Source organism: Carassius carassius, chromosome 27 (genome assembly GCF_963082965.1).
Source record: "Carassius carassius chromosome 27, fCarCar2.1, whole genome shotgun sequence".
NCBI classification, from domain to species: domain Eukaryota; kingdom Metazoa; phylum Chordata; class Actinopteri; order Cypriniformes; family Cyprinidae; genus Carassius; species Carassius carassius.
The window spans coordinates 12,526,770-12,553,989 of record NC_081781.1 but is presented as its reverse complement, the minus strand read 5'-3'; the positions used below and the strand labels follow the sequence as shown (position 1 = coordinate 12,553,989).

The 27,220-nt window shown below is 36.0% G+C and overlaps 2 protein-coding genes across 3 annotated transcripts in view; one reads left to right on the top strand and one right to left on the bottom strand.

The window, feature by feature from the left end:
- The window catches only part of LOC132106763 (zinc finger protein DPF3), a 217,038-nt gene that overhangs the window by 65,871 nt on the left and 123,947 nt on the right, over positions 1-27,220 (top strand). The window lies entirely within an intron of this gene.
- Positions 1-27,220, bottom strand: part of LOC132106761 (regulator of G-protein signaling 6-like) — a 57,241-nt gene that overhangs the window by 11,908 nt on the left and 18,113 nt on the right. For both annotated transcript variants that reach the window (XM_059512740.1, XM_059512741.1), the window contains exons 3-7: positions 4,329-4,425; positions 3,324-3,374; positions 3,129-3,235; positions 893-944; positions 340-404 (exon numbers count right to left, since the gene is read on the bottom strand). In XM_059512740.1, the coding sequence (XP_059368723.1) occupies positions 340-404; positions 893-944; positions 3,129-3,235; positions 3,324-3,374; positions 4,329-4,425 (372 nt within the window). The remainder of the gene's footprint in view (positions 1-339; positions 405-892; positions 945-3,128; positions 3,236-3,323; positions 3,375-4,328; positions 4,426-27,220) is intronic.

Below are 27,220 nucleotides of genomic sequence, written 5' to 3'. Positions count from 1 at the left end.
TGGAAGCAGGCATTACAAAGGTCCCTTGTTCAGGCCACTTAAAAAAAACAATGTTAAAAACTCCACAGAGGCACAGAGTTTACACTCTTTGAGGGAATCAATCTACAAATGATTCTTATCGTTACCTCTGCACATTAAGCAAGGACAGGAGAAAGTATCACTGAAAAGAATTACACACTCCACCTTTAATTGTCAATGACAAGGTCTCATAATTGGTATTTTCAGGTATAAAATAACTTGACATATCTGTCAATAGCTGTGAAAATACAAACTGAGATGCTTTTGCCAGCAAAATGCTTCCATTTTCTCTGTCGGCTGTCATCGCAGTGGGTCACTTACCGCCTCATAGTCCGCCAGCTCCAGCCGGGTCTTGTTCTGCATCGTCCGTTTGCACAAATAGATGGCTGTGACAGGCAACAGAGAGAGAAAGAGAGAGACAGAGAAGAGAGAAACAGACAAGAAGCCATAAGAGACTTGGCCTTATCAACTGTCATGTATAATCGCAGCCCTACACATACAGTACACACACACACATCCAGTGTAAGCCCTTGATTGGATTTAGTATTTTCCTCTGCATCTATCATCTCTGCTTGGCCAATTTACAGACAGCAGGAACTGAGAATGAGTCACCATTGACCATCAGTGAACATCTGCCCACAGTCAACACATTCTCATACACCTACTAATGCTCAGCAGCTCTCCCTGACTGTTCGTCGTCCAACAGAGCTGTAATAATCCTGGGAAAGCAGACTGTGGGCTGAATACTGTGTGTCCAGCATCTCTGGGACCTTATGAGTTATATTAGCTCTCTGAAAAACAACATCTACAGTGAAGCTCTGTGTGCTCTTGTCTTACGTCGCTGTGACCATGCCCGGGAGGATCCTTCTCTTACCGTAGTCTGTGTTCTCTGGCTCCCAGCAATTAGAGGGCCAGAAGTATGGAGCCTGGTGGGAAAGATAGAAATGATTACTCTTTTGTAGATTTGTAAAATTGTAAAAGTACATACAGTTTCAACATTCACACATATAAGTATTTGGTAACACTTTATTTTAAGGTTACTTGTTACATGTACTTACTCTTATTATAACAATAAATTATGCATAATTACATGCAAGTAAACCTAAGCCAAACCCTAATCCTAACCCTAATCATATAGTAAGAACATGTTTTTAATTAATATTACGCTGTACTGAAATGTATAATTACACTTTAACAAGTAAAGTGTAACCAAATATTTGAAAGCAAGCAACATTGTGAGTAAAAGCAGAGGTCACACATAATATAGGTGTACTTAGATCAAAAAATAAGTACAATGTACTTATTGTGTTATTAATAGCAAAATATGTTTGCTTCTATTGAGGTGGGATATGGGTAAGGTTAGGCACAGGTTTGGGGGTATAGGTAAGTTTAAGGGTAGGTTAAGGTGTAAGGGATGGGTCAACAGTGTAACTATAAATTTAATTACTGAAATTAATTACAAGCAGTTATTTTTTTAAATATAAGAACAATGTAAAAACATGTATGTATGTACACAGTAAGTGTATTGTATCAAATTATTAATTTAAATCAAAGTAGTTAAGGCCACCTAATATAAAGTGGGACCAAAGTGGAAATACCAGAGGCCAATATGGGGGTCCTTTAAATACTGTGTATTCAGCGGGGGGCTTTCGAGTCAAAATGGTTGAGAACTGCTAATTTAGACAATACCTGGATATTTAGATACAGTAATTGCTTCTGGATTTTCAGTAACTACTTCATTGATTTACATGGATTCTATTTAAAATCAAGTGTGAGTCTGAAACAACTAAGAATGTCTGGCATCTGGTTACTAGCCAAAGCTGAAGCTGGAATTGTGATTCTTTTTCCGTGCAGTTATTATATAAAGATATTTGTGTTATGAAAGCTATTAACAACATTTGTAACAACTGAACTAACTCCCTCGCCTTTGTGGAGCCAGTCTAAAAGACTACAGGCGGCACAAAGCAAATGATGGTGCATTGAGATCATTATCGTCAGGCAATGAGCTGATGAGCCATACTCCAGAGAAACAGAACGACTTATTCCCTCCTGAGTAATTAATGAATGTACAAAAGAAACTCAGATTCATTCATTGGCTTATTGATACTGTATCCAGCTTATTGGAAAGATAGTCTAATGCCAGTATCTGAGAATTCAGCTAAAACTCTGGATAAATTACAGTTGGTGCATTCATTTATACTGAGAATATATTAATTTAACATGATACTTTAGTACTGTAATTAAGTATTGATGCATAACCATTACACCTGCACCAACATTTCATTGTATTTTAATAAATGCTTTAAAGACAAATTCCAGATTGACATGGTAAATATGGTGGATCAGTGTAATTGAGTGCCTATCAGTAACGATGGCAGATTTCAAATCACGCTGTCAAGCTGAAGCTGAGCGACTGCCATTGAGATGAATTGGAATGCAAACTGATAGCTTTCTCCAGGTATTACAGATATCTTTGGCTGAAGAGAATCTGTTCAATGTTGCAATCAATTCCAAAAGCTTCTCACAGCTTTACCCAGCAGTGTTTCTCCTGTGAAACATCAGTTACATGAGCTAGAGAGGCTCAGAGGAAGACGTGCCCTTGGCCATCTCCTCACTAATCACTAAATCACTGAAAAACTAAGGATCAGCCTTTATCAGATGAAAATCCCCCTTTTTCTGGAGGACATACTTATTAACACCTTAGATCATGTTAAAAATAGTTGTGCTGCATCATTTGTTTAAATAGTGAAAAAAATTTTTAATCAAAATTGGACAATAAATTGGACACTATACTGTCACTTTTGATCCATTTAATGCACAATGCATCCATGCTGATTAAAAATTTCTTTCAGGTTGTGTATATACAGTATGTATCTTAGTAATGTACTACCTGTATAGAGAAGTGCTTAATAAAGGCAGCTGCACTGATCAGACACAGTCCTATTTGTTCAGTAGGTGTAAAGGTCAGTGGAGCTTCTTCATAGTGTGTCCTAGGTGTGATTTGCACAGTAGATTCTGAATCTCGGCAGTGCTGAAGTGAAACAGGATCATATCCTGGAAACCACAGCTGCCAGGATACAATCCACGTGATGGTAGATGGATAAGCTCACCTGAAAGCGGTATAACGTCCCATCATCCTTGAGGGTGAGAACATGATCAGAGATAGGGAATATGTAGCCTTGGGCGGCGATTAGGCTGCCGATGTGTATGGCCTCCGCTGTACATACAGAAAACAATGCATTTGCTTTCACAAACGATTTGCAGTCATCAATAATATGTGTAACTTTCTTCATATCAACTCTTACCAGGATCATCTATGTTGAGGTTCTTCATCATCCACTGAACAATGTCGGAACCTGATGTTTAAAACAGGGAAACATATCACCTTGTTTTCACATGCAAATGTATGCATAAATTCTCAAAGCCTTGATAAAGATCAAAATCATCAGTGTGTCAAGACACGTTATGGTTTGAAATTCAATGCGTGTCAGAACATTCAAGCTAAATCTATATTAGCACCACCTCAATCATGTACAACATCAACGCTTTAGTTCCAAATCAGCTATTAGTTATCCGGATGTGGGCCTGCGGCATCCATTTAGAGCTGCTCACTGTAGTAATTGTGTTTAGCGATGTGTGCAAATCTACAAGCTTATTCTCTTTGAGGGTTCATAAGGACAAATAACTGTTCTTCCAGCATTCATTATTACACACTAAAGGAATCAGTGAAAGTTAAAGTGGTTAGTAGTATCGGTGGAGACCACAGGGGCGTATGGCTCCTGATCTGTCACAGATTAAAAAAATAAATAAATCCTCCCTCTGATCTATGAAATGCCCTGGCAACTATAAAGCACAAGCCCCTGTACATATTTTATCAACACTGACAGTGATATACATTTTTAAGAACATATTTTTGAAAGCATCAATTAAAAATGAGAAAACTTCTATTTGAAAGGTGCATTAGGTAACTTTTTCCTCATTAAAAAAGGTTTTACACCAACTGTAATGAATAATACTTTTGAAATATGTATATGTATTTAAAATCAGATGAAGACTATTGTGAACCTATTATGAAACACTGACTGCTAATAATAATTCTGATAAGAGAAAACATAAAATAAAAAAATGAAATAAATAAAGGCTGAAAAGAGACAGAAAGAGCTAGATGCGAAAGCCAAATATTACAAGCCAGTAGAATAAATAACTTGAATTTCATTAACAAATACATAGAAACAAGCAAACAAATGATGCAGTGTTTGTCTTGTTGCTATATTGATGATTTTTGTAATTTCCCACTCCTGTTGGCGTACCTGTAACAACGCTTGGAATCTTGGACAGGAAGCTCTTGACCGTTCTGACAGGCACACCTTCAGTTTCATCTTGGAGGCGTGTGATGATGTCCTCAATCTACAGGAAGAGAAGAGGAAAGAGAGTATGTCTAGTTAGTTTGGCTGACTCACATCTCATACTGTATCTACAGTCTAGACCTGCTTCACTTTTATTCCAGCACCCATATTGACAGGATACAGGAATAACACAGACCACAAAAGCAGCACAGCAGAAGCAGAGTTGACACTGAGTCTATTTTTGCTGTATGCACTGAGCAGAATTCAGCAGAAAATGACATAATTTGGGATAATTAATTCTTTTTTTAATGTTTTTAAAATATATCTCTTATGCTCAACAAGGTTGCATTTATTTGATCAAAAATACAGTAAAACAGTAATTCTGAAATATTATTACAATTTAAAATAAGTGTTTTGCATTTTAATACAGTATGTTTTTAAATGTAATCAATTCCTATAATGGCAAGGCAGAATTACTCCAGAAATGTATTAAAATACAAAACTATTACACTATTTTCAAAATATTAGTTTTTACTGTATTTTTGATCAAATAAATTAATGTTAAAGCCAACATTAATGAAAACACTCAATATGTATGAAAGCACAATGTTTATTCGTATTAACACCACTCATTTACACCATTAGACTAGGTCTGGTTATATTGCAGCTTTTTTCATGTGTTGTGTAGTATCACATTCTAACCAAACTGTCAATCATAACAGGTGTAAACACACACCTACGTCTCCTGCACACATTACTAAATGCATCGAGTAACCAGTGCACACAAAGCATGGGCCAAATGTATTTATTCCATATCTATTTATATTCCCAAAATCTTTAGCAGCTTCAGAAATCCTCCTTTCTCTTGTGATGGGAACATCTGTTCTCGTTCCTCTCTGGTTACACAGGTATCGGTGGAGGCCTTCAGAATATACAAGCTCGCACCTACGGTCTATAAATAATCTCTGCACTGATGAAAACAGCTCATGGTTTTGCAGGAGAGAGGAAGCGTAATGAGATTAGGTAGCTTTCTCTGCTTTAGAGATTGCATGTTGTCATCACTGCTCTGTGGCGCTCTACGCTCTTTTTTTGTTTTTTGCACGTGTCGTGTAGGAGGCGAGATCTTAGTTGCTTTGGAGACATTTAATGCATACAGTAGCTATATATAAACAATCAAAGCCAGCCCCCGACCCCTATGAGCCCATGACTAAAGCAGCTAAAATAAAGTAAAGCCACTTCAATTCGAGTATAAACAGAAGGCACATGTCGAACAAAACACAGCTGTTCTACATGAGGACCCGCCCTCATTATCCCAAAAAACACTCTAGTCATCCCATCCATTACCACGTGAGACTAATTTCCCCTCTCTACCCATGAAAGCACTTCACTTCGTTTAATGCTCTCTATCTAGTGGCTAAAACGCGAGTGTATGGCGCAAACTATTCTAAATGGGACGATGAGTGTTGGGCCGAGTCCCAAGAGAGATTCTGGCTGTAGACAGACAACACGGCCAGACAGGAAGTCCACTTCTAAAGCCAGCAGCGACAGGGGAAGCTAAAACAGAGCGTCTGCTTAATACTCAAATCAAGACAGATAAAATGCTACATAGTGTTTAGGGTCCCATGGCCCCATTTACAGTGTGACTTGACCACTAGGGCCCCAGGCCCTAGCGTCTACATTTAGGGGCAATTCATGCAGAATGCAACCAAAAAATAAAAATGTATAAATTAATTAAGCAGCACAACAGTTTCTAACTTTGATAAGCAGCATATTAAAATGACTTCTGAAGGATTATGTGACACTGGAAACTGGAGTAATGCTGCTTTGATCACAAGCGCAACACATTCTTTACTCTAATCTAATATCTAATACTCTAATATTTAACTTAACAAAACCTTCATTTTCTAATTTTGTCAAATCATCCTTGTCGCTCAAAGTAGGATAAATGGTCTGTTACAAGGACCATCCCAGAGGAAAGGGGCTTAATTTTGAGCAAATTTGCACTCGTCGTCACAATGAAGCCATGTATCTATCCTTAATGAGAGTGAATGCCATTAAATGAAGTTAACGGATGTCATGCCTTATCTTTCTGAGAGACGCTCTTCACTCGGCCTCATGCTGGGTTGTCACTCTATTTCAGTACAATCAGCAGCACTCACTAGAGAGCTCTTTTTAAGATGGGCCCTTGTGTTGGCACCAACCCAAAGAACACTTACATATGTCATATTCTGTCAAAACACTGTGCCGAGTTCTTATTAGGTTATCTCAGTACAGTCCCCCTCAGAGGCCACCGCAGCGTGTGCTAAATGTAGCAATTAGCACTCTTGCTTCTTCAAGGAAAGCTGGTTAATCAGCCTCCAGTTCGGGAAGTGTCATTATTTCACATGTGAAAGAAAGTAACAATTTGGAAGGTTTTGATGCAGTTCATATAAAAATAAAGCATCAGACAAGGAAGTACAAACTCAAATGGCTCAAATGGGAGAGCTTAGCGCTAACAACACCAAATCAGGAGATCAGTTCCCAGAGAGTGCCTGAAAATATTAATTTTATATGTACAAATTGCCAAAGAATGTATTTCTAATAGATATTTCAATATTTCAGTTTCCACAAAAATATTAAGCAGTAACTGTTTGCAATGCATCTTAAGCACCAAATTAAAATATTATTACAATATTATTTCAAATTATTATTGCTTTTACTATATTTTAATGAAATTGCAGCCTAAAAAAAAACTCTTACTGACCCCAAACTTTTGAGGTGTATAGTGTCCAAAATATATTTTGAAATTGAATTTAAAGGTTTAAATTGAATATATTTGCTATATTGAAAAAATATTTTTCCTTAACACATTCTGTTTGCAACATATGTAAAGCATTTATTTGAAATATATTTTCACTAAAAAAGCTAAAAAATAAAAACGCAGCACAGAGAGAAAGAGAGAGAGAGAGAGCGAGAGAGAGAGAGAGAGAGAGAGAGAGAGTGTGAGTTCTTTTTAATATCAGCATGTGTCTTTCATTGTTACAGTGTTAAAGTGTGGTCTCTATAGAATTCAGCTCAAGTCAAGTCGTCCTGCTATAATGTCTTTGTGACACAGTTGCACTGCAGATTATCAGTGGAGACATTTAAAAGAGTAGCATTGATTGGATTTCTGACAGTAACTATCAAGTGAGGATCAAGCAACACTCACTTGTCACTTTCCTAATGGAAAAATGGGCACCAAAAGGGCAAATTTCTTTGATTGGAGAACGCTCACTCGATGTAGCCTTGAGCTTGCTGCAAATGTCAAACACACAGCAGTTTACAGCATTTTTATTAGGCTTGCTTGAGTAATGAATAAACACTGTATTCTGAGACACACTACAAAAATTACAGCAATAACAAATTAACAATACATTTTATGCAATACATGATATATATCGTTTCTGTCTACTGTATATGCAAACATGTTGTGACGGCATAGTCTTGCTGTCTCTGAGGGATCTGAATGAGAGGCAGTAACAGATGTGGGTGGCTACATATCAGATTCACCCATAAGAGCCCCTTCTCAATCAAGCCCATCTTTCAAACTTGATTACAAGAAGTCTCAGTAGTCAGTGAATGGCACTCTTACAGAGGAGAAGATAGAAAACAAGGACAGATTTTCACCTCTGCTGAAGCCGCTTAAGAGGCAGGCCATTTCTGAAGCAAAATGGATGGTGCAAAACCACCTTCTTGTGCACTAGTGTCTTGCTTGCCAGGTAAATCCATGAAATGAAAACAAGCCACTTTGGACATGCATCAAGGTCGGGATGTGTAGCAAAAGCAGTTTGAGTAAGTTCCTGAGACAGGTTAGTGTCGCTATAGATAACAGCATGGGAAATGCTCCTGATGATAATACCTTTGCAGCATCCTGTGGCTCATCTGCTCAGTCCCTGCAGGAGATATGTGAACAATCGATGCTGTTGATTTTCAACAGCCAGGTCCTGATGAATGACACTCAACCATGTCTACCCGAGGCGCATACTGACGTGACAAGCATTTCTTATAGTGAGAGGCGGTATTATGACAGCTTCCAAACACAGTGGGATAATAATGTGTTATGAAATGTGGTCAAAGGATGCCCATAAAGAAGTTAATTGAAACAAATTCTGAACAAAACATGCAAATTAACATCCAATATTGTGAATTCTATCTCATATTTACACTGACTAAAAATACAAAAAGAACAATCAGATGAGATGAAAATAAATGTTTTACATGCTATATCATACTTGGTCACATATGAGCTGACACTGAATACAATTTTTTTTTTTTTTATGTAATTGCAACTTTTTAATCTCATAATTCTTAATTTTTTGTTTGCAATTGTAAGTTTACATTTCGTAATTCTGACTAAAGTTCTGACTAAAGTTGCAATTCTGAGAAATAGTCTCAAAATTGTGAGATATAAACTTTTTATAGACTTTATAACACAGTTGCAAGTCATTCAGTCAGAAGTGTGAGATACAAACTCACAATTTAAATTGGACTCGCAATTGCAAGTTTATATCTCACAGTTCTGAGAAAATAAATCTGAATTGTATTTGTATTACGCAATTCCCACTCACAAACACCTTTTTTTATACTTTTTTTTTTGTCCTATTCAAAAGTTTAAGGTCAGGATGGTCTGCAAGGACGCAATAAATTGATCATAGGTGACAGTAAAGACATTAATAATACTACAGAAGACTTATTTCAAATAAATGCTGTTCTTTTTAACTTTATATTCATGAAATAATTCTCATCAAAGAACATTAAATATCCATGGTTTTTGACCCATATTTGATAGCTATTCACTGTCATACAGCTTTGGAATAACATTAGGGTGAGTAAATGACAGAATTTCCTTTTTTTTTTTTTTTTTTTTTTAAACATCAACCTATGCGTTCTCTCTTGAGTTAAAAATGACACCCACCTTCAAACTTCTGGCTTTCTGTGAGTGACCTCTGAATGACTTCTGTTTTAAACACCTGGCCATGCAGCTGGGAGATGAAAAAGCAGGTATGCAGGTGAAAGCTGGACTCTGCTGATCTCATCTCTCATCAAAAAGCACTTCTGTTCTCTGTACGTCAGAAGCAGATGTCTAAATGCAAACTCTCCACCTGGACGTTCAAGGTTTGCAGGATTCAAAGTCCTGCACAGAGCTGGCTGAAAGAACTCAATAGTCAATCGAAAGTCCCTGAGGTAGAGGCTCAGCCCAAAACTATATCTTATGGATTGCTCTCTTTAAAAACTCATAAAACTCTGCAAGGTTTTGAGGTCATTTCAGGCGTCAGATGATCATTTATGCATGTACTCTGAGATAATTTTTTTCATGCAAAGGGTTTGTGAGAGACACATCAATTCACAATAGGAACAGATTAAAAAAATGTGAGACTGAAAGTGTATCTTATTTGCTGTGCTTTTAATTTAACCATTATCTGAGATACTTATCAAAGAATCTGCACACACATGATAATAATGGAGTTAAACTATGATATTATATATGCAGTATCATACCAAACAATACTTGTTAATAGCTGTACTTTGTATTCCATTTTTGTTACTATATGCTACTCTATATAGCCTTACTATAACTTACAGCATCAAAAACAAAGCTTTTTGCCATTTCCACACTAGATTTTGCTCTGTGCACTGTATGTAGCTGCTTCACCAATTCATTTGAGCTACAATGTCACGCTGTTTCACAGAGAAATGAGATTATATTCATTTAGCCGTCTAGATGATGGTTATAGAACCAGAACTCATTCACACTCTCATGAATGTGTAAAATAACATGCAAAATTAGCATATCAACTTACAAAAATGTGTATGCCAAAATATATTATTTTATGCTAATTAATGTAAAACCCCTTATGAGATAATGCTCTATACTTTGGCTCTATGTTGAATTTCTGAATAATTTAAAGCTTGAATTTTTTATTTTGCGTAATGATAAAAACCTTACAACACAGAAGGTGGTCTTGGACGGCATTGAAAGAACTGCCAGGTAGTATGGACCAAATGTGCTGATCTTTTGTGAGTACTGCAGAAATCAGTGAATTAAATATTATTACCTGAGGAAACAATCATGTTCTTTTTCAGGCTTGGATGATTTGGAATCTAAAGGGTCTTGGTTAAGCTGAAAAGATTTGCACACAGGCCCTGCAAAACACCACAGGATAATCCACAACCCTGAGGTCACCTCTTTAAAAAATCATTATAATCGCAACAAAGCCTGTGTGTTAATCACCAGGCGAATGGATTGCAGATCACTGCAGGTTTCTCCAGTAATTTATAATTAAAGTAAAAAAATCTCCAGTGTACGACTGCTTTTGGATCACATGAAGGTCGAGAGCAGAGTCTGAGCATTGCAGAGAATCAAGTGCGCACGGCTGATGCTTTTGACAGCAGCTGTGAGATGTTTCCTAATGGAAATATGATGACAGGGTCGCCAGGCTTTGAAAAAAAGCCTCAGACAGTTTAACAACCTGGATCCCGTCCTTTATGGAAATACACACCCTTGATGCAGGGTTCTTAAAGGAATACTCCTGGTTCAACAGAAGTTAAGCTCAACTGACAGCACTTGTTGTATAATGTTGAGAACCACAAAATAATTAAATAATTATTTTTATTTTACCCTCCTTTTCTTTTAAAAAGCAAAAAACCTGGGTTACAGCGAGGCACTTGCAATGGAAGCTAGCTATGTAAACATTTCAGCAATACAGACATTAAATCATAAATTTACATGATTTTAGTGTGAAGAAATTGCTTAACCTTTTCTGTGTAGAGTTTAGCCGCGGTCAAACTAGTCTTTCTGTCCCATTGACTTCCATTCATATGCATTCGAATGCGTTATACCGGAAACGAAAGCCCGAACGAAGATATTTTGCATTTTGGTGCATTTCAAGCTTTGTGAACTCTGGCCTGCGAATTCGCATCACGTGATACCGTGTGACTAAATGCAGATCGTTACATCACAGCATGACCTCCTATCTAAATTAAAAGAACATAAATATAAAACTGCAGTGCTGCGGGAAAGTGGAATAGATTGTATGTTTTTACATTTTAGATGTATTACAATTTGTTACATGTTTAAATAAAATTTTTAAAAAGACGCCACGTGACATCATATCACGACCGTTGCAGCATACAAAATAATTTCACATGTTCAAATCGTGTGACTGCGGCTTTATATATATATATACAGTATATATATATACAGTATATATATATATATATATATATATATATATATATATATATACACACACACACACACAAACCCGATTCCAAAAAAGTTGGAAGACTGTACAAATTGTGAGTAAAAAAGGAATGGAATAATTTACAAATCTTATAAACTTATATTTTTTATTCACAATAGAATATAGATAACATATCAAATGTTGAAAGTAGGGATGTACCTATCATGATTTTTCATGGCCGATTCCGATACCAATTTTTTACAAGCAAACTGGCCGATTCCGATAGCGATTTCCGATTTTTGTTTTCTTTAAGCAACAAACAAGAAATAAGGAAAGTATGCATAAACAATATGTTTATTTGGTATTTAATAGGCCAAGTTGGCTTTTAGCTATTGAAAACAATAACCGTAACCATCTGAAATTAACGGCAGTAACTGCACAGTAAGTAGCCTTCATTCAATACATAGATGGTACAGACATCAGCATTTAGCTTTTGTTTTGGAATTGGGTTGAAACTACAGAGAACTGGCCTTAAATGAAAAGATTAACTGTAACCATGTGAAAATTAAAGGCAATAACTGCATAGTTCTACAATCCAAACAACACAATCAACATACATTCAATAAGATGTTTCTTAATCAGCATTCAGTATTTGTTTTAGTTTTTAAATTTGGTTTTAAATAAAAAAAACGGTCTTTACCAGTGAGACTAAATAAAAGTATGCTATATAAATAAATTTTTCCAAAATGTTAAAATCAAATAATGTTGGTGCGAATAAAACAAAGATGCAAAGTGTTTAATTCATCCAATTAAAAATAAAATTAGGGTAATGATTCACATCTGTATTTTTTTTACTTGAGCCAATGAAAAATAAATAGCTATTGTCTCAAGTTAAAAAATATAGATGTGAATCATTCCCTTAAATTTTTGAAACACTTTTTTTTTAGTGTGCTACAGGTGATTTTTAAATCAAATTAAGTCAATTTAATTTTAAGGTAAAATAAAAATAATCATCCTATGCAGAACTGACATTTACTTCTGGCTTTTCAAATGTGTAGGTTCTATTTTACAAAAAAAAAAAAAAGTTTTAGTTTTGTCACAGTTTAGTCTGTTTCGTTTCTCATCCAACATGCGAGAAGTTGAGCTGAACATCCCTTCACTGTCTACGCTTCTGCAGGGCGCGGATAGGTACAGTACACTCGCCCAACTTCAGTGAGCGCAGGGAAAGGGGCTCTTATTAAGTAGGCTGTTCGCTTCCTGCTATCTGTGCCTCGGACGTTTAGCTCTGCATTTCCTGTGCTGAACGACTGCCTGTGTCCTGCGCACAGATTTTGAAATACTTCCACACAAATTACATGATAGCAAATGATTACAGTGTAGTCTGTGCACGCGGGCGCACTTCCGAAAAAATCGACAGAAAAAAAAACAAAAACCAGACCATTCCGATTTATGGCCGGTCAACCGGTGCATCTCTAGTTGAAAGTGAGACATTTTGAAATGTCATGCCAAATATTGGCTCATTTTGGATTTCATGAGAGCTACACATTCCAAAAAAGTTGGGACAGGTAGCAATAAGAGGCCGGAAAAGTTAAATGTACATATAAGGAACAGCTGGCGGACCAATTTGCAACTTATTAGGTCAATTGGCAACATGATTGGTATTAAAAGAGCCTCTCAGAGTGGCAGTGTCTCTCAGGTAAAAAAAGAAGCCATATCTAAACATGATCCAGAAGCGCAGGTGTTTTCTCTGGGCCAAGTCTTATTTAAAATGGACTGCGGCAAAGTGGAAAACTGTTCTGTGGACAGACAAATAAAAATTTGAAGTTCTCTTTGGAAAACTGGGACGCAATGTCATCCGGACTAAAGAGGACAAGGACAACCCAAGTTGTTATCAGCGCTCCGTTCACAAGTCTCCATCTCTGATGGTATGGGGTTGCATGAGTGCATGTGCCATGGGCAGCTTACACATCTGGAAAGGCACCATCAATGCTGAGAGGTATATCCAAGTTCTAGAACAACATATGCTACCATCCAGATGCCGTCTCTTTCAGGGAAGACCTTGCATTTTCCAACATAATACAAAGTTTCGAACAGACAAATTATGCTTTTATAAAATTACAAGCTTCACATTTTAACTTTTAAATGTTCCAAAAATTGGCCACATTTAATTCCATTCTTAATACCTTAACATTGCCATTATGTCACAAATTCTGTTACAGGGATAGTTCACCCAAAAAAACTAATTTTCTCAATTTACTCACCTTCAGTAGGTTCCAAACCTGGGCTGCATTTCCCCAAAGCATCGTAAGCTTAAGTACATTTTAGACCCATTGAAACCAATGGAGCTACGATCAACTTAAGCTTACAGTGCTTTTGGGAAATGCAGCCCTGTATGAATTTCTTCTTTGGAACACAAAAGAAGATAAATTGCAACTAAACGGTTGCTGGTGGTAGCCATCGACTTTCATAGTATGGAAAAAACAGCAACTTTATGGTTTTACAACACACTTCAAAAGATCTTTTGTACTCAACAGAAGAAAGAAAAGTTTTGGAACAACTTGAGGGTCAGTAAATGATGGAATAGACAAATCATTGCACTTAACTTGTTTTAAACACTGGATTTCATTCACTATGTTTCAATTACTAATTGTTTATCCATTCGTTCTTTATGCTAATGGCTATACCAGCAGTGTTTTTTTCTTCTGTTGGTATCTACTGTAAAATGAAGAAAGAACGAACTAAAGTTCTCCTCAGTCGCACTGTTGACTGATTTAGAGACTGATTCCTTAAAACATTCACTGCTCTCTAATCTCAGTGATTCTCATGACACGGCCCACTGGAGCTGAACAGCAGTGGCATCTTCACAGAGCCTGAAGCAATCCAAACAACAAAGTCAGAACACAGCACACGTGAATTAGATACAATAGCAAGACAACAACAAAGGAATCAATGCCAAAGCTGACTAAAGCTCAGCGAGCACCAATTTAATACAACAAGAAATTACAACAGACCCTGTTGACTTTATTAATAAAATGCACTGGCAAGAGAGAGGAAAAAAACTTTCTCTACTGCTAAACAACTTTTAAAGACATTACCATTCCCATTTATCTAAATATAAGAATAAACAGCAATTTAAAAGCCCATTTTACTCTCCAATTAATTCCTGATGGATAAAAGAGGTCTCTCTTTATTTCACACTGTACATCTCTCTTTCCAAGTCATCCAGGACAGAAATTACAGTAGCTTCATCTCAGTGCACTTATATTGCATTTGTTCCTCACAGAACTTTCAGGCCCATATAATTTGCACACACTATGCAAACATCATGAAATGCAGCATGAAGCAATATAGATAATTAAAAATAATACAATATTGCTTATTTGAATGATTTTTACTAGGTGTGATTAGGTTAATTTACATTAATGAATGTCATAGCATGATAATTAAAACAAACAGACTTGATGGTAAGACAGTACATGTCATATCACCACCGACTCAATCATATCACAAGCTACAAACATTTTCTATCTTTGCTTACAAAGTAAATATGAATGAATATGAAGGTAGTAATGGGGAGGATAGCATGTTAACTGCTGATATGTAGCCATGGCAACATATGGTCCAAATTATTTGAAAGGTAGAAAAGAAATACGTAATATAGCACTGAATATAAATGAACAAATGTGTAAACAATCAACGCATTAAATTCATCTTTATCAAATGTAGTGTAACTTTTATAAAATTGTATTTCATTCTAGACTCCCAAGTATAACAGACATCAATTTTAGTCTTCATATCAAGCCCGTTTGTGTAAATACAGAGCTATGCTTACGCCATACACCTGACCATCTTTTCCCTTGAACAGAAGGATGTAAATTTTTCCACACAACATTAATATTTACAGTGCAGCGCCATCAGTCAAATGGCTTTAAAACACTGCAGGTGGCTGGGTTCATTCATACTTGTCTATAATTAGATGACTAGCGATGACAGATGGACAGAGAGTAAATACTTTAAAAACATCCTGACACTTTTTTTTTTCTTTCTGTGGCATGTTTTAGTCCCATTATTTTGGGATTTTGGTCACATTTTTAATAGCAAACAAGAAGAGGGGGGACAGGAACGTTTTTTATTTTATTTTTTTTTAGATTATAATCATCAAGAGCAATTTCTGATGTAAACTTTTAAAACTGAGCACAAGTAGAAAAATGTGCACTACTGTTCAAAGGTTTGAGGTCAGTGAGATTTTAGTTTTTTTTTTTTAAATGTATTTTCTTTTCAAGTCTGCACTGACTTGATTAAAAATACATTAAATATGGTAATATTTCCCCAGTTTGATTTTAATATATCTTAAAATGTATAATCAATGTTGAAAACAGTTGTGTTGCTTCATATTGTTATGGAATCTGTTACACTTTTTTCAGGATTCTTTGATGAATAGAATCAATTTAATGTAGTAAATATTTATTTAATAAAAAAAGTAGAGAAAGAAATGTACATAACTTTCCCTTTAAGATTTACTCAAACTTGCATTTCCTGCATGAGAACTATGAATCCAGATGTGGCCAATGTGTCTGGAGCCCCGAGGCCACAGCTCCAATGTAATAGTGGTCCCTCCAAACCCTGTCTAGAAATACAGTGATTGATTACAGTTTCAAATGTGAAGTACAGTATAATACACTGAACCTTTACGGAGCATGTTGTGAAGCTGAGAATGTCCCAGATAGGACCACAGATATAAAGCACATTACTGGCACATTAAAACTTTAATCATTAAAATAGTGTGAGACTATACTTCTGCAGATATTAATCATTGCATTTTTATTTTGCTGATATCAATCACTGTATTTCACTGACATTATTAAGCATTGCATTTCAATTGAGTGTTATCGGCCATTATTTAAATTTGCCAATATCAATCACTGTTTTATTTCACCTAATTACTCTACCAACATTAAAGCTAAATGTGTCAAACCTTCAGAAGCTCATTATGAGAGAGTTCTGGGTGACTGAACGAAATGAATGGAGCAGACTTGGATAAAACAGACGAAGTAGGAGTCGTGAGTGGGTAGAACTCCGCCGGAAAAGCCTTGGCAAGGACTGGAATTGAATTTGTCTCTGCGTATCGGCACATTTTTGATTCTCTGCAACTTTCATTTCAGGAGAGAGAACGTCGGATGTGTGGTCTCCATCAGATCAGATTGAAGGAAAGGAAAAAAACAGAGGGGGCACTATGGAAAGCTGAGCAAAACGTTTGATATTGACCTATTCTTGTTTTTTCTCCGAGATGAAATGAGACAGCTGGTGTACGCTGTGCTTGCTGTCAGTTGGACAGCTTTCTTCTTCACCCCATTTGCTTTGGACAGTTTTCAAATCAGTAGCATCTGATTCTACATTCTCATTGATCAGCCACCGCCAGACATAAAAGTGGGATACAAAGGGAAGGATGCTTGGCAGCGTCCCACTCAGCCAGAGCTCGGAGCCATTTAGCAGACTGTAAATCAGACAAGGTGAAGCTGGACCATTGCCCCTGAGATCTGGCCCAAATCAATGAAAGCAAATGGGTGATGTGTGATAAAACTAGACTGAAATATAAAAACAGATTTGGCATATTTAGACCAATAGATGTGGAGAACATTCTTAAAAAGTCATGAAAAAGTACATCCTTTGCATATTTCACATAATTGTTAAACATTTATACAAGAATACATTAGTATAACACTCAAGCAGCATGTTATAATCACAACGGTCCAGTGAAAGGAATGCTTTGGCATGAATGTAAAAAGAAGCATGGCAAACAATAGGGACCCTTTCATCTATTATTTCCAAAAGAGACGCATCTGATTATCTGCCTGCGTAAACATAAACAACATCCACATTCCACAAAACCACATTTACTGCGCATGTTGTACATCTGTGGCCATTGTTAAGCGATGTGTACGTGGTCAAAGCTTTGCCTTTGAAGACATCTTGTAAAGAAAAACAGCAAAAAATGGGAATTTATTTGGTAAACAGCTCAGCTCAGCCTATTTAATTAGTGTTAAATAGTCATTACCAAATCAGATATACATAACATAAAATACTTGTACACAAACAAACACACAAAATGCAAAAGCATAAGTGAACTTCAGCTGGTCAGGATGTTCAAGTCACATTGTGAATATGCACTAGAACAAGTAATGAACAACTAATACATAAAGAAAATTCACAATATTGTATTACAATAGAGTACTTATTTCAATGTTATTTCAGCTCAAGTTTGAGAACAAGGACAGTTTTTTATATTGAAATGTTAATACATGTTAAATCATGTAATATTTTGGACTCTCTCACTTAAATGTAACTCGCATAGAAACTTTCAAAAGTTTGGGATCAGTACGTTTTTTTAAATACTTTTATTCAACATGGATGCACCAAATTGATCAAACATGACAAATAATAAATTTTTAATTATATAAGTGATTTCCATTTCAAATAAATGTTGTTCTTTTGATCAAAGAATCCAGAAAAAAAAAGGATCCCGGTTTCCACAAAACATTAAGCAGCACAACTGCTTTCAAGATCGATAATAATAATACATTTTATTGAGCACTAAATCAGCATATTACAATAGTTTATTACAATAGTAAAAAATGATCACTGGTCTGGGTTGTATACCAGGAGACTCATAAGGGGTGGAAGGTGATGCTTGTGATTCTGATAGAGATCTTTCCTTCAGCTTGAACCTCTTATTTTTTTTACAAGATCCCTCAGAGGCCCAATTACAGCATGCACTCTCCTCACCTATTCGGCTATTGAACAGACCATGCAAACTAAAGCCTACTGATTGCCAAGCAGTGTTGGTTTTGTTGGCCTTATAACATCATTGGAGACATTAGTAGAAGCAGTTAGCCCGTCTCCAAAAATCAGCTAATTAAGTCCCTTGTTATTGTCCTGCATCTACACAGGTACACCATGCTCTAAAGTCCAGCTTCAGATGCTTTGTGCAAAAAGTGCCAAACAGAATAACCAGAGCCAAAGGCTACAGTTTGGGCAGCTGATAAATTGGAGAGAAAGGGAATTATTGATGTGCAACTCTGAAATGTTGAAATGCTGCTGGCTCAGCAAAGCTCAGGCATCTCATTCATTTGGGTGGTGAGGGAATGTGTGTTGTAGAAGCAGATTACGCCAGTTGTGTTTGACAAATGCATTAGGCTGGCTGGATCCCTGCAGTCCTTTTAAAAGCCTCTAGCTCATTTATTGCCATTACCCTGGAGGTAAATGGTACAGAAAATTGGTATTTTCAAAAAGTAAACCATTAAAGGAAAAGTGAAAGCTTCCTTTACATCCATATACACATATGCAAACTCAACTGACCCATTGACAATTAATAAAAGAGTAATAACAACCTCCTGTTGTTTGATTTTTGGAAAATTAACACGGCAATAAAAAAAACATTTCTCAGCATTGAGCAAATTCATTCAATTCATGCCTCATTTTGATCAATATTCCTATAATCAAGATTAAAAAAAAAATCTCTAACAGCATGTCCTCTATTGAAGGTTCATGTCACAAAAAAACATCAATGCCCTTTTCAAATCTATGAACAGGACCCTGTCAGAAAACATACATGCACCACAATAACAAGGTTTTGAAAGATGAAATGCTATTACACACATTAATATAGCATATCTTAACAAAATACACTACATCTTTCAAAAGTTTGGAGTCTTATAAAATAAGTCTCTTTTGCTAATCAAGGCTTAATTTTATTTGATCAAAAATACAGTAACGGGAGCAATATTGTGAAATATTACAATTTCTATTTGAATATATTTTTTATAATAATAATATTATTTATTTTTTTCATCAAATAACTAATTCTGTTTGTCTTGGTTAGTCAAAATTTTACTCTCTTATGACCCGTCACCATTGGTAAGCAATGAAAACTTGAAAAATGAAAAGAAATGGACTGATCAGGGACATTAAACAACAATTTCGGCCTACTGCACACTGTAAACAAATCATATGATATATGAGGAAGAAAACAGCAGCAGGAGGGAGCCCTGGCTTCTCCCTGCCTGACATCCAATAGTATTTAGAGGAGCTGAGCCGTGGTGGCTTCATGTCTCATCCTCACGATCTCCATCGACCCATCTGTTCAGATAAATTGATGAAGCTCAGAAAGCGTCTTCTCCTCTATGAAGTCCCCCCATGAGCTAGCAATTAATTTGCTCCCAGACCTCAAGTTACTCCCAGTGCTTGCCAAAACCAGGCACACAGATTTGCTGTCCTGTTCTGCCACAGAGAGCAGTTCTGCTCATGTTTACACGGGGTTAACGAACACATCTCTGCTGGTTTGGACAGGCTTTGCGAATAAAATGAGAAGGCATCATGGACAAAGAACAATGAAGCAAACAGATTATTCTGCAACATTTTGTAGAGATATTTTGCTTTAAGCAGATATTTTTGTTTCTTCTAACATTTAGAGTGTTTTGTTAAATCCAAACATCCCTGGATTATTTATTAAAAAAAAATTAACTTTAAATAAATGGTGTCCACTAAAAACTGCACCAATAATTAAGAATAAACTCCAGTCTTCTATCTATAGGAGACAAAGTTATTTTTTTTCTGCTGATATTTAATAATTCATGCAGAAGACAGTTAATGTGTCTTGGGCTACTTGGCCATCAGGGGGAAAAATGGTAAAAGCCTCTTTGGACTATTGACACTGCCATTAATATTGAAGTTCCTTCCTGATTGAGTCCCTTTATGACCACCCCGGCACAGAGGATGTCAGGACAGGAGCCTGCCAGGCATATGACGTTGTGGTTCAAGATATGAAAGTATTGTTGATTGTAAAGGTGAATGGCTTCATACATGTATCCCACTTCTCTATTGTTCCCTGTGTTATACTTACCTCCCACAGCCCGCTTTTATATCTGCTGCTACCTGTCAGTAAATCTTTATATGCTATAGTATATATACACACACACCTTCAGGATGTGAACCCTGGAAATCTGCCTTCAGCTTGCTTTTGTATCCATTCCGCTACATGCATCATCATTCATTTTAGTTCTTATTTGTAACTGATTACTCATTGCATTGCATCTTTTTCCCCCTACCCATTTATGCCAAGCAATGGTTCAGTTGCACAGCAAAGGCCAGCCTCATGGTCAGATAGATGGGTAAAAACCTAACTTGTGAAGTTCTGAAAAGAGTCATGGAAGACATGGCTACATTAATTAAAAAGGAATTAAGATGAATAGCCATTGTAAGGCACTGCCATCAGAAAGTAATTTCTTTTCAGCACAGTACGACCAGAGATAGTGACAGGCCATTACAAGTTTAGTGCCTGGCGACGATGTCCTACGGGAGGACACAGAACAAAAGAGACAGAGGCAAAAAGTAATGTGGGAGAAGAAGAAGGGCGAAGGCAGTCAAGAGTAGTAAACAGAGTATTAGGCAAAAGTCTAACAGGGAAACGAGTGAATATTCTCAAGACCTGGTGATGGAAGGCTTTGTCAGCCATGGTTATTTTCAGTCCTCTGTTGATCGCTTCATTATTAAGGTTTGGATGAACAAGCATGAAGTTACATTTTCGGCCCATTAGCCTCTGAGAGGACCATTAATCCTGACCACTTTAATGTAATCTAAGGAAAACTGACCTTGCAAAAAAGGGAAAAAAGGAGAGCAAGAGAGACCTATGGTGATCCTGAATGGTATTGCAGGATTCATGATCATTTTGTTTTGCCATCTTATCTCTTATAGTGTAGTAAATTATTACAGTCACTGAGGAACCATGGCTGAGTATTGATCTGAGTATAGGATTTGTTAATATGCAAGGAGCCAGACCCTTATCTATCCGTTCTCTAAAAATAAATAAAAAATATACTCAGATGAGGGAAAGAATAAGTCAATTAGCATCTTGCAGAGCAAAGAAATGAGTCAAGTAAAGTTTAATTTAAAAACAGCATCATCCAATTAGAACAAAAAAACAGTCCCTTTATTATCAGTGCTTGTTGTTTGCAACCTTCCACAGTCTAGAAATGGAAATGGATATATATATATATATATATAGATATATATATATATATATATATATATATATATATATATATATATATATATATATATATATATATATATATACATATATATACACACACATACACACACACACACACACACAATAATTTTTTTTTAATAAATCTCTTAAGGCTGCATGAAGCCTCAAAGGCTGCAATTATTCAAATAAAAATACAGAAAAGACGGTAATTTTTACCATTTTAAATTTAACATGTAATTTATTCCTGCCATGGCAAAAGCTGAATATTCAACAGTCATTAATCCAGTCTTCTGTGTCACATTTCTTATTATCATCAATGTCAGTCAGTAGCCACATCTGAAATCACTCCCCGTTCCTTATATAGTTCACTACAGTTTTGTGCATTAAGCCATGCAAACTGTAGTTTAGGATTAGGGATGGGACGGTATGAAAATTTAATATCACGATTATAGTGACTAAAATTATCACGATTATCAATATTATCACGGTTTTGTTGAAACGAGATGAAAGTGTTCAAAAATAGTTGATGCTCACACTGAAAACATTTCAGCAAGTTTTATATTTAATAATCAACAAACAACTAATAAAACAAGCAACTCTATGCACTTAATTTAAAGAAAGATTAAATTCTGTGGCATTTCCTTCCTTACAATGAAAAGTGTAGAAGCATAGAAAAGCATAGAAAAGTCACTGACTTTCGCCATTCCTTCTCGAAAAAAAAACAAAAAAAACATTGTGCGCTGTGCTTGCGTCAGACTGTTGCTGGCTGGACATGATTTAATAGTGAGTTATTAAAACCGCGATAATCAAACACGGTTTTAATGATAATTCATTTTTAAACGATATTACTAACCTTCAGCACATTTTATCACGGTTATCAATAAAACCGGTTATCGTCCCATCCCTATTTAGGATATTAGGCCTTATTCTTCATTCCCATGTATCCCTATAATCTCCAAATCAGAGTACTTTACAGCTCATTAGCCACTAAGAACATTAGTGAAGCTTTGATTGGTGTTCAAAACGAACTGAATTTGCATGTTTTACATAAATTAGACTTACGCTCCCCCATCAACTTTTTCCAAACCTGATGATCCACACAGAGAGTTCTCACTGTCCACAGCATGACATACTGTACACATATCATTCCACTATGATTATGATCACACTGATGACAAGGCTGATGCCAGCTGGTTATGAAAGGTTATCATCTAATGTTTGAACCAATTAGAGACGTCCTGGTGTAAATCAGTGTCAAATAGGGGACATGTGTTGTGTGTCCTGAAGCAACAAAGTAATCACTCTGCAGCCAGTCTGCCCCGTGGGTCCCAGTACTGCTGCAGGAATGGCTCAGAGAATCTATCTGCCTGGATTAACATGCTCCGATAAGGCTTGAGTTGACAGGAAAGCCAATTAAAGCTTTACCATCCCTTATGAAAACCCGAATCTATGCACTCAGTGGTTCAATGAATTGTGAAAGACAAAGTCAATATGATCCCATGAAACTACTGCAAGTTAAAGCTGGTGTTCAGAGCTGCATTTATTCGGCACAGAAGGTCATTAAAAAAAAAAAAAAAAAAAAAGTGAAGTGAAAAAAAAAAAAAAAAAAAAAAGTGAAAAAGTGAAAAAAAAAAGAAAAAAAAAAAAAAGTAAAAAAAAAAAAGAAAAAAAAAAAAAGTGAAAAGTGAAAGTGACATTCAGCCAAGTATGGTAACCCATACTCAGAATTTGTGCTCTGCATTTAACCCATCCGAAATGCACATACACAGAGCAGTGAACACACACACACACACTGTGAGCACACACCCGGAGCAGTGGGCAGCCATTTATGCTGCGGCGCCCGGGGAGCAGTTGGGGGTTCGATGCCTTGCTCAAGGCCACCTAAGTCGTGGTATTGAAGGTGGAGAGAGAACTGTACATGCACTCCCCCCACCCACAATTCCTGCCGGCCCGAGACTCGAACTCACAACCTTTCGATTGGGAGTCCGACTCTCTAACCATTAGGCCACGACTTCCCCACAAGTTTATTTGTATAAACAGTGATGGTATTTAAGATAGTTGAAAAAAAATGAAAATACCATATTTATATATATTTTAACTTTCATATTTCAGTATTTTTATTTTTATACAGTATCAGCATATTAGAATGATTTCTGAAATATCATGTGACACTGATGACTGAAGTAATGGCTGCTGAAAAATCAGCTTAAATATATAATTTGTATTATAATATATACATTTATTTAAATAGAAAATACTTATTTTAAAAGGTAAAAATATTCAACAATATTGCTGTATTTGTGATAAATGCAGCCTTGGTGAGCATAACAGAACTTATTCTTAATTATTCCAAACGTCTGACGAAATTCACACACACACACTCTCTCTCTCACACACACACACACACAAAATTCTTCGGAAATAACAAATTACATTTGTAGAAAATTACATAATTTGTATCCTAAGATTGTAGTTGCATTCAAAGATTGTTATTATGTTGAACAGAAAAGCTAAGGTAAGCAGAGACAAACATAATAACAGTGGAGGATGACTCATACAGTTCATTTAAATCAACAAATACAAATTTTTTGGTGCCCTAAAACATTACATCATGTTATTATAACTTAATTTTACAAATTGCATATTTACAAGCTCTCTTTACTCCTCCACAGTTTGGCTGGCTCTACTCTGTAATCTATTCAAACAAAAATGAGCATTTAATATGACACAGCAATAACATATTTACCCCAGAGGTACTGCGACCAACATATTCTCCCAGTCTGCTGGAAAAAAATACATTCAAATGTTGATACTGCCTAACGCGATACTGCTCATTTACAGATTGATTGTGTTTCACTGTGTAAACAACTACATTTTCTAGACATTTCTTCAACATTATTCTAGTATCGAGAACAACTGATCATTTATGGTGTTTTTTTCAGTATGGTATCACAGGCAGTACAAAGTTTATACTCCCTGTGATACCATACTGAAAAAGCATCATAAATGAAACCCTTGGGCATCTGCATGGACTGAATATCTCTCCTAATGTATCAGTCTCAAAACAAACCAGATGTGGCCATATACAACCTACTGATATTTGGGATAGTTAAAAAAAACTGTGTGTGTGTGTATTTCTTGCAAAATAAAGTGATTACCTTTCTAAATCACTATATATAGTAAATAAACTGAGAAAATTAGCAAAATTGTCTTTGAATAAATATTCACCCACCCACCCAACATTTAAACGACGAACAGACAGACATAGGTCACTTTTAAAAATGGAACATTTAATTTTCCAGTTGTCAGAATCATAGTTGCAGGATATTGGATCATAAAGAACCGAAAAAAAAGTGTTCAATAATGCAAGACTTCCTTCCATGAACGACGAAACCAAATTTATCCAGTGGTGTGGCTGTGAATGGAGAGAGGATCTGCTTAACTACAATGTGGACACTAATGTGATTTATTGTTAAGGTCTTGAAACATTACTCTGTGGCAGCTCTTAATATAGATACACCAAAAACTGAACCTAAAAATCACACAGACACAGAATTAGGAGAGTGTGGGGGTGGTGTACAGTACATTTAATGCAGTACGAGTTATGTGTCTTGTATAAAACAGCATATGGTAAGTATCTAAATTCTGTCCATGACCCAAGCCAGCTGGGCGTTGAGTCCCTCTTAGAGTTGACAGCACAACAGGTAAAGAGAACAGAACAGCCGGAGGCTGAGCAGAGGTCAGTCTTTTTTAAAGGTAACCTGCTATGAGACTCTGTTTCAGAGGCACACATCTTCTCCCAGGTCTCATTGTTAAAGCAACCGTGAAAGTTTCCTGACCTCACACCTCTAATATTTAGATATTATATATAAAAATACATATATTTAATCAGTACTTTTTTAATTAGCAACAGACTTGCTATATATATGTATGTATGTATGTATGTATGTATGTATGTATGTATACATAATATATACAAACAAGTCTGTTGTATATATAAACACACACACATGATTTTTTTTTACCTATTCATTAGTTACCTGTTTTTTGTATCAATTTTAAAGAACTGCACAACACTTTATTGCATTATTTATTTACTTTTAAGTTTTACATGTCATTAATGATCTTTTTCCCTATTTGTAATGAATGTGTAAAGTGCTTTGAATTGCTATCTTGTATTAAGTGCCCTATATAAATATAATTTTTTCTTGCCTTAAGCATAAGGCATTTTTTGTTGTTGCAGCGCATACACATATAGGGTGTGTTTTCACCCCACCGCTGTCCGTCTGCTGCTCAGGCGGGAATAGACTTCACCCAGTGTCAAACTCATGAATTTCATGTCAAGTTCAGAGCATAAAACAGCAGCATCCTCTGAATACATGATTCCCTTCCATTTCCCATATTGGTACCCACGTCCTCTCTTACAAAGCATAATTTAACGTAATTAAAAATCCATTAAAAAATAATGACCACAAGGTGCAGCACAGCAAAAGCACATCTTGGATGCAGCCACACTGTCTGTTATCCCACACCCTAGTTTCCTTGAGGCATCACAGAGACCACTGGTGATAGATACTGTAGTCTAAGGCATTCAATGAAGGTTACCAAAACAAGCATGTAATAATTATTATAAGCAGTGTAAGAAACAAGCTTCTTTACACCAGTTTTTCTCACATTCTTTAGCCTGAGGCAGGCTGACTCATTTATCGTCTGGCCTGTGTGCTTTGCACACCTGTATGGAGTTTTATAAGCAAGCATTTCATCTCAGTCAAAAATACAGCTGTGGCATTTCTCAGTATTCATAGCACAATCCCCGATCTTCTGAATTCACTCCAAAGATGTGCTTTCTACTCATTCCTCTATAAACACCACAAAAGAATGCACCAAAAAAGAGAATTTGCATATTTCATTATGCATCAAGTTAATCCTTAAAATGGCAAGACCATAAAGAGAAATCAGAAAATTAATTTGTTATTTTCCCTCTTATTACGACTCAGAAAATACAATTTCATGATTTTATTTTATTTTTTCAAAAATGTACTCTTATTTTTAATTTTTTTAAAGCGCAGTCTCACAATACACAGCTATCAATGCTATTGCAAGTTGCATTGAGACATTGTGATGACCTCACCCAGCTTGAGCATAAGGAAAGATCTTTTGAGGTGAGACAGTGTTCTCCACTTAGTCATCCAATTTAATGGCTCTCTATGGGGTGGGGACTCCTAAAATCCCTGCACTTCTGTTCTGGGTTCAGACAGAGTCAGGCTCCTTAGGTCTCATTGATTTTGCTCCTTATTAACCCCTTAACTGTCACCCCCCATTTTTTAAATAGGCATTAAAGTGCACTATCCAAACTAAAATTGCTGTAATTTATGAACACTTTGGAATACAAACATAAGGTTGGTCTCTTTTTAAAGAAGAAGATTTGCAGCTTTTGGCAAAAGCAAAAATTGAAGTATCGAAAAGTTATAGAAGTTTAAATGTACTGTAAATAATATGCGCTATATTAATTTTATTTTATTTATTATAAATATTTTACATAACAGGTTTTACTCTAAAATTTGTATAAAATTAAAGCCTTGTGTCTAAATAAGTTATGTTATAAA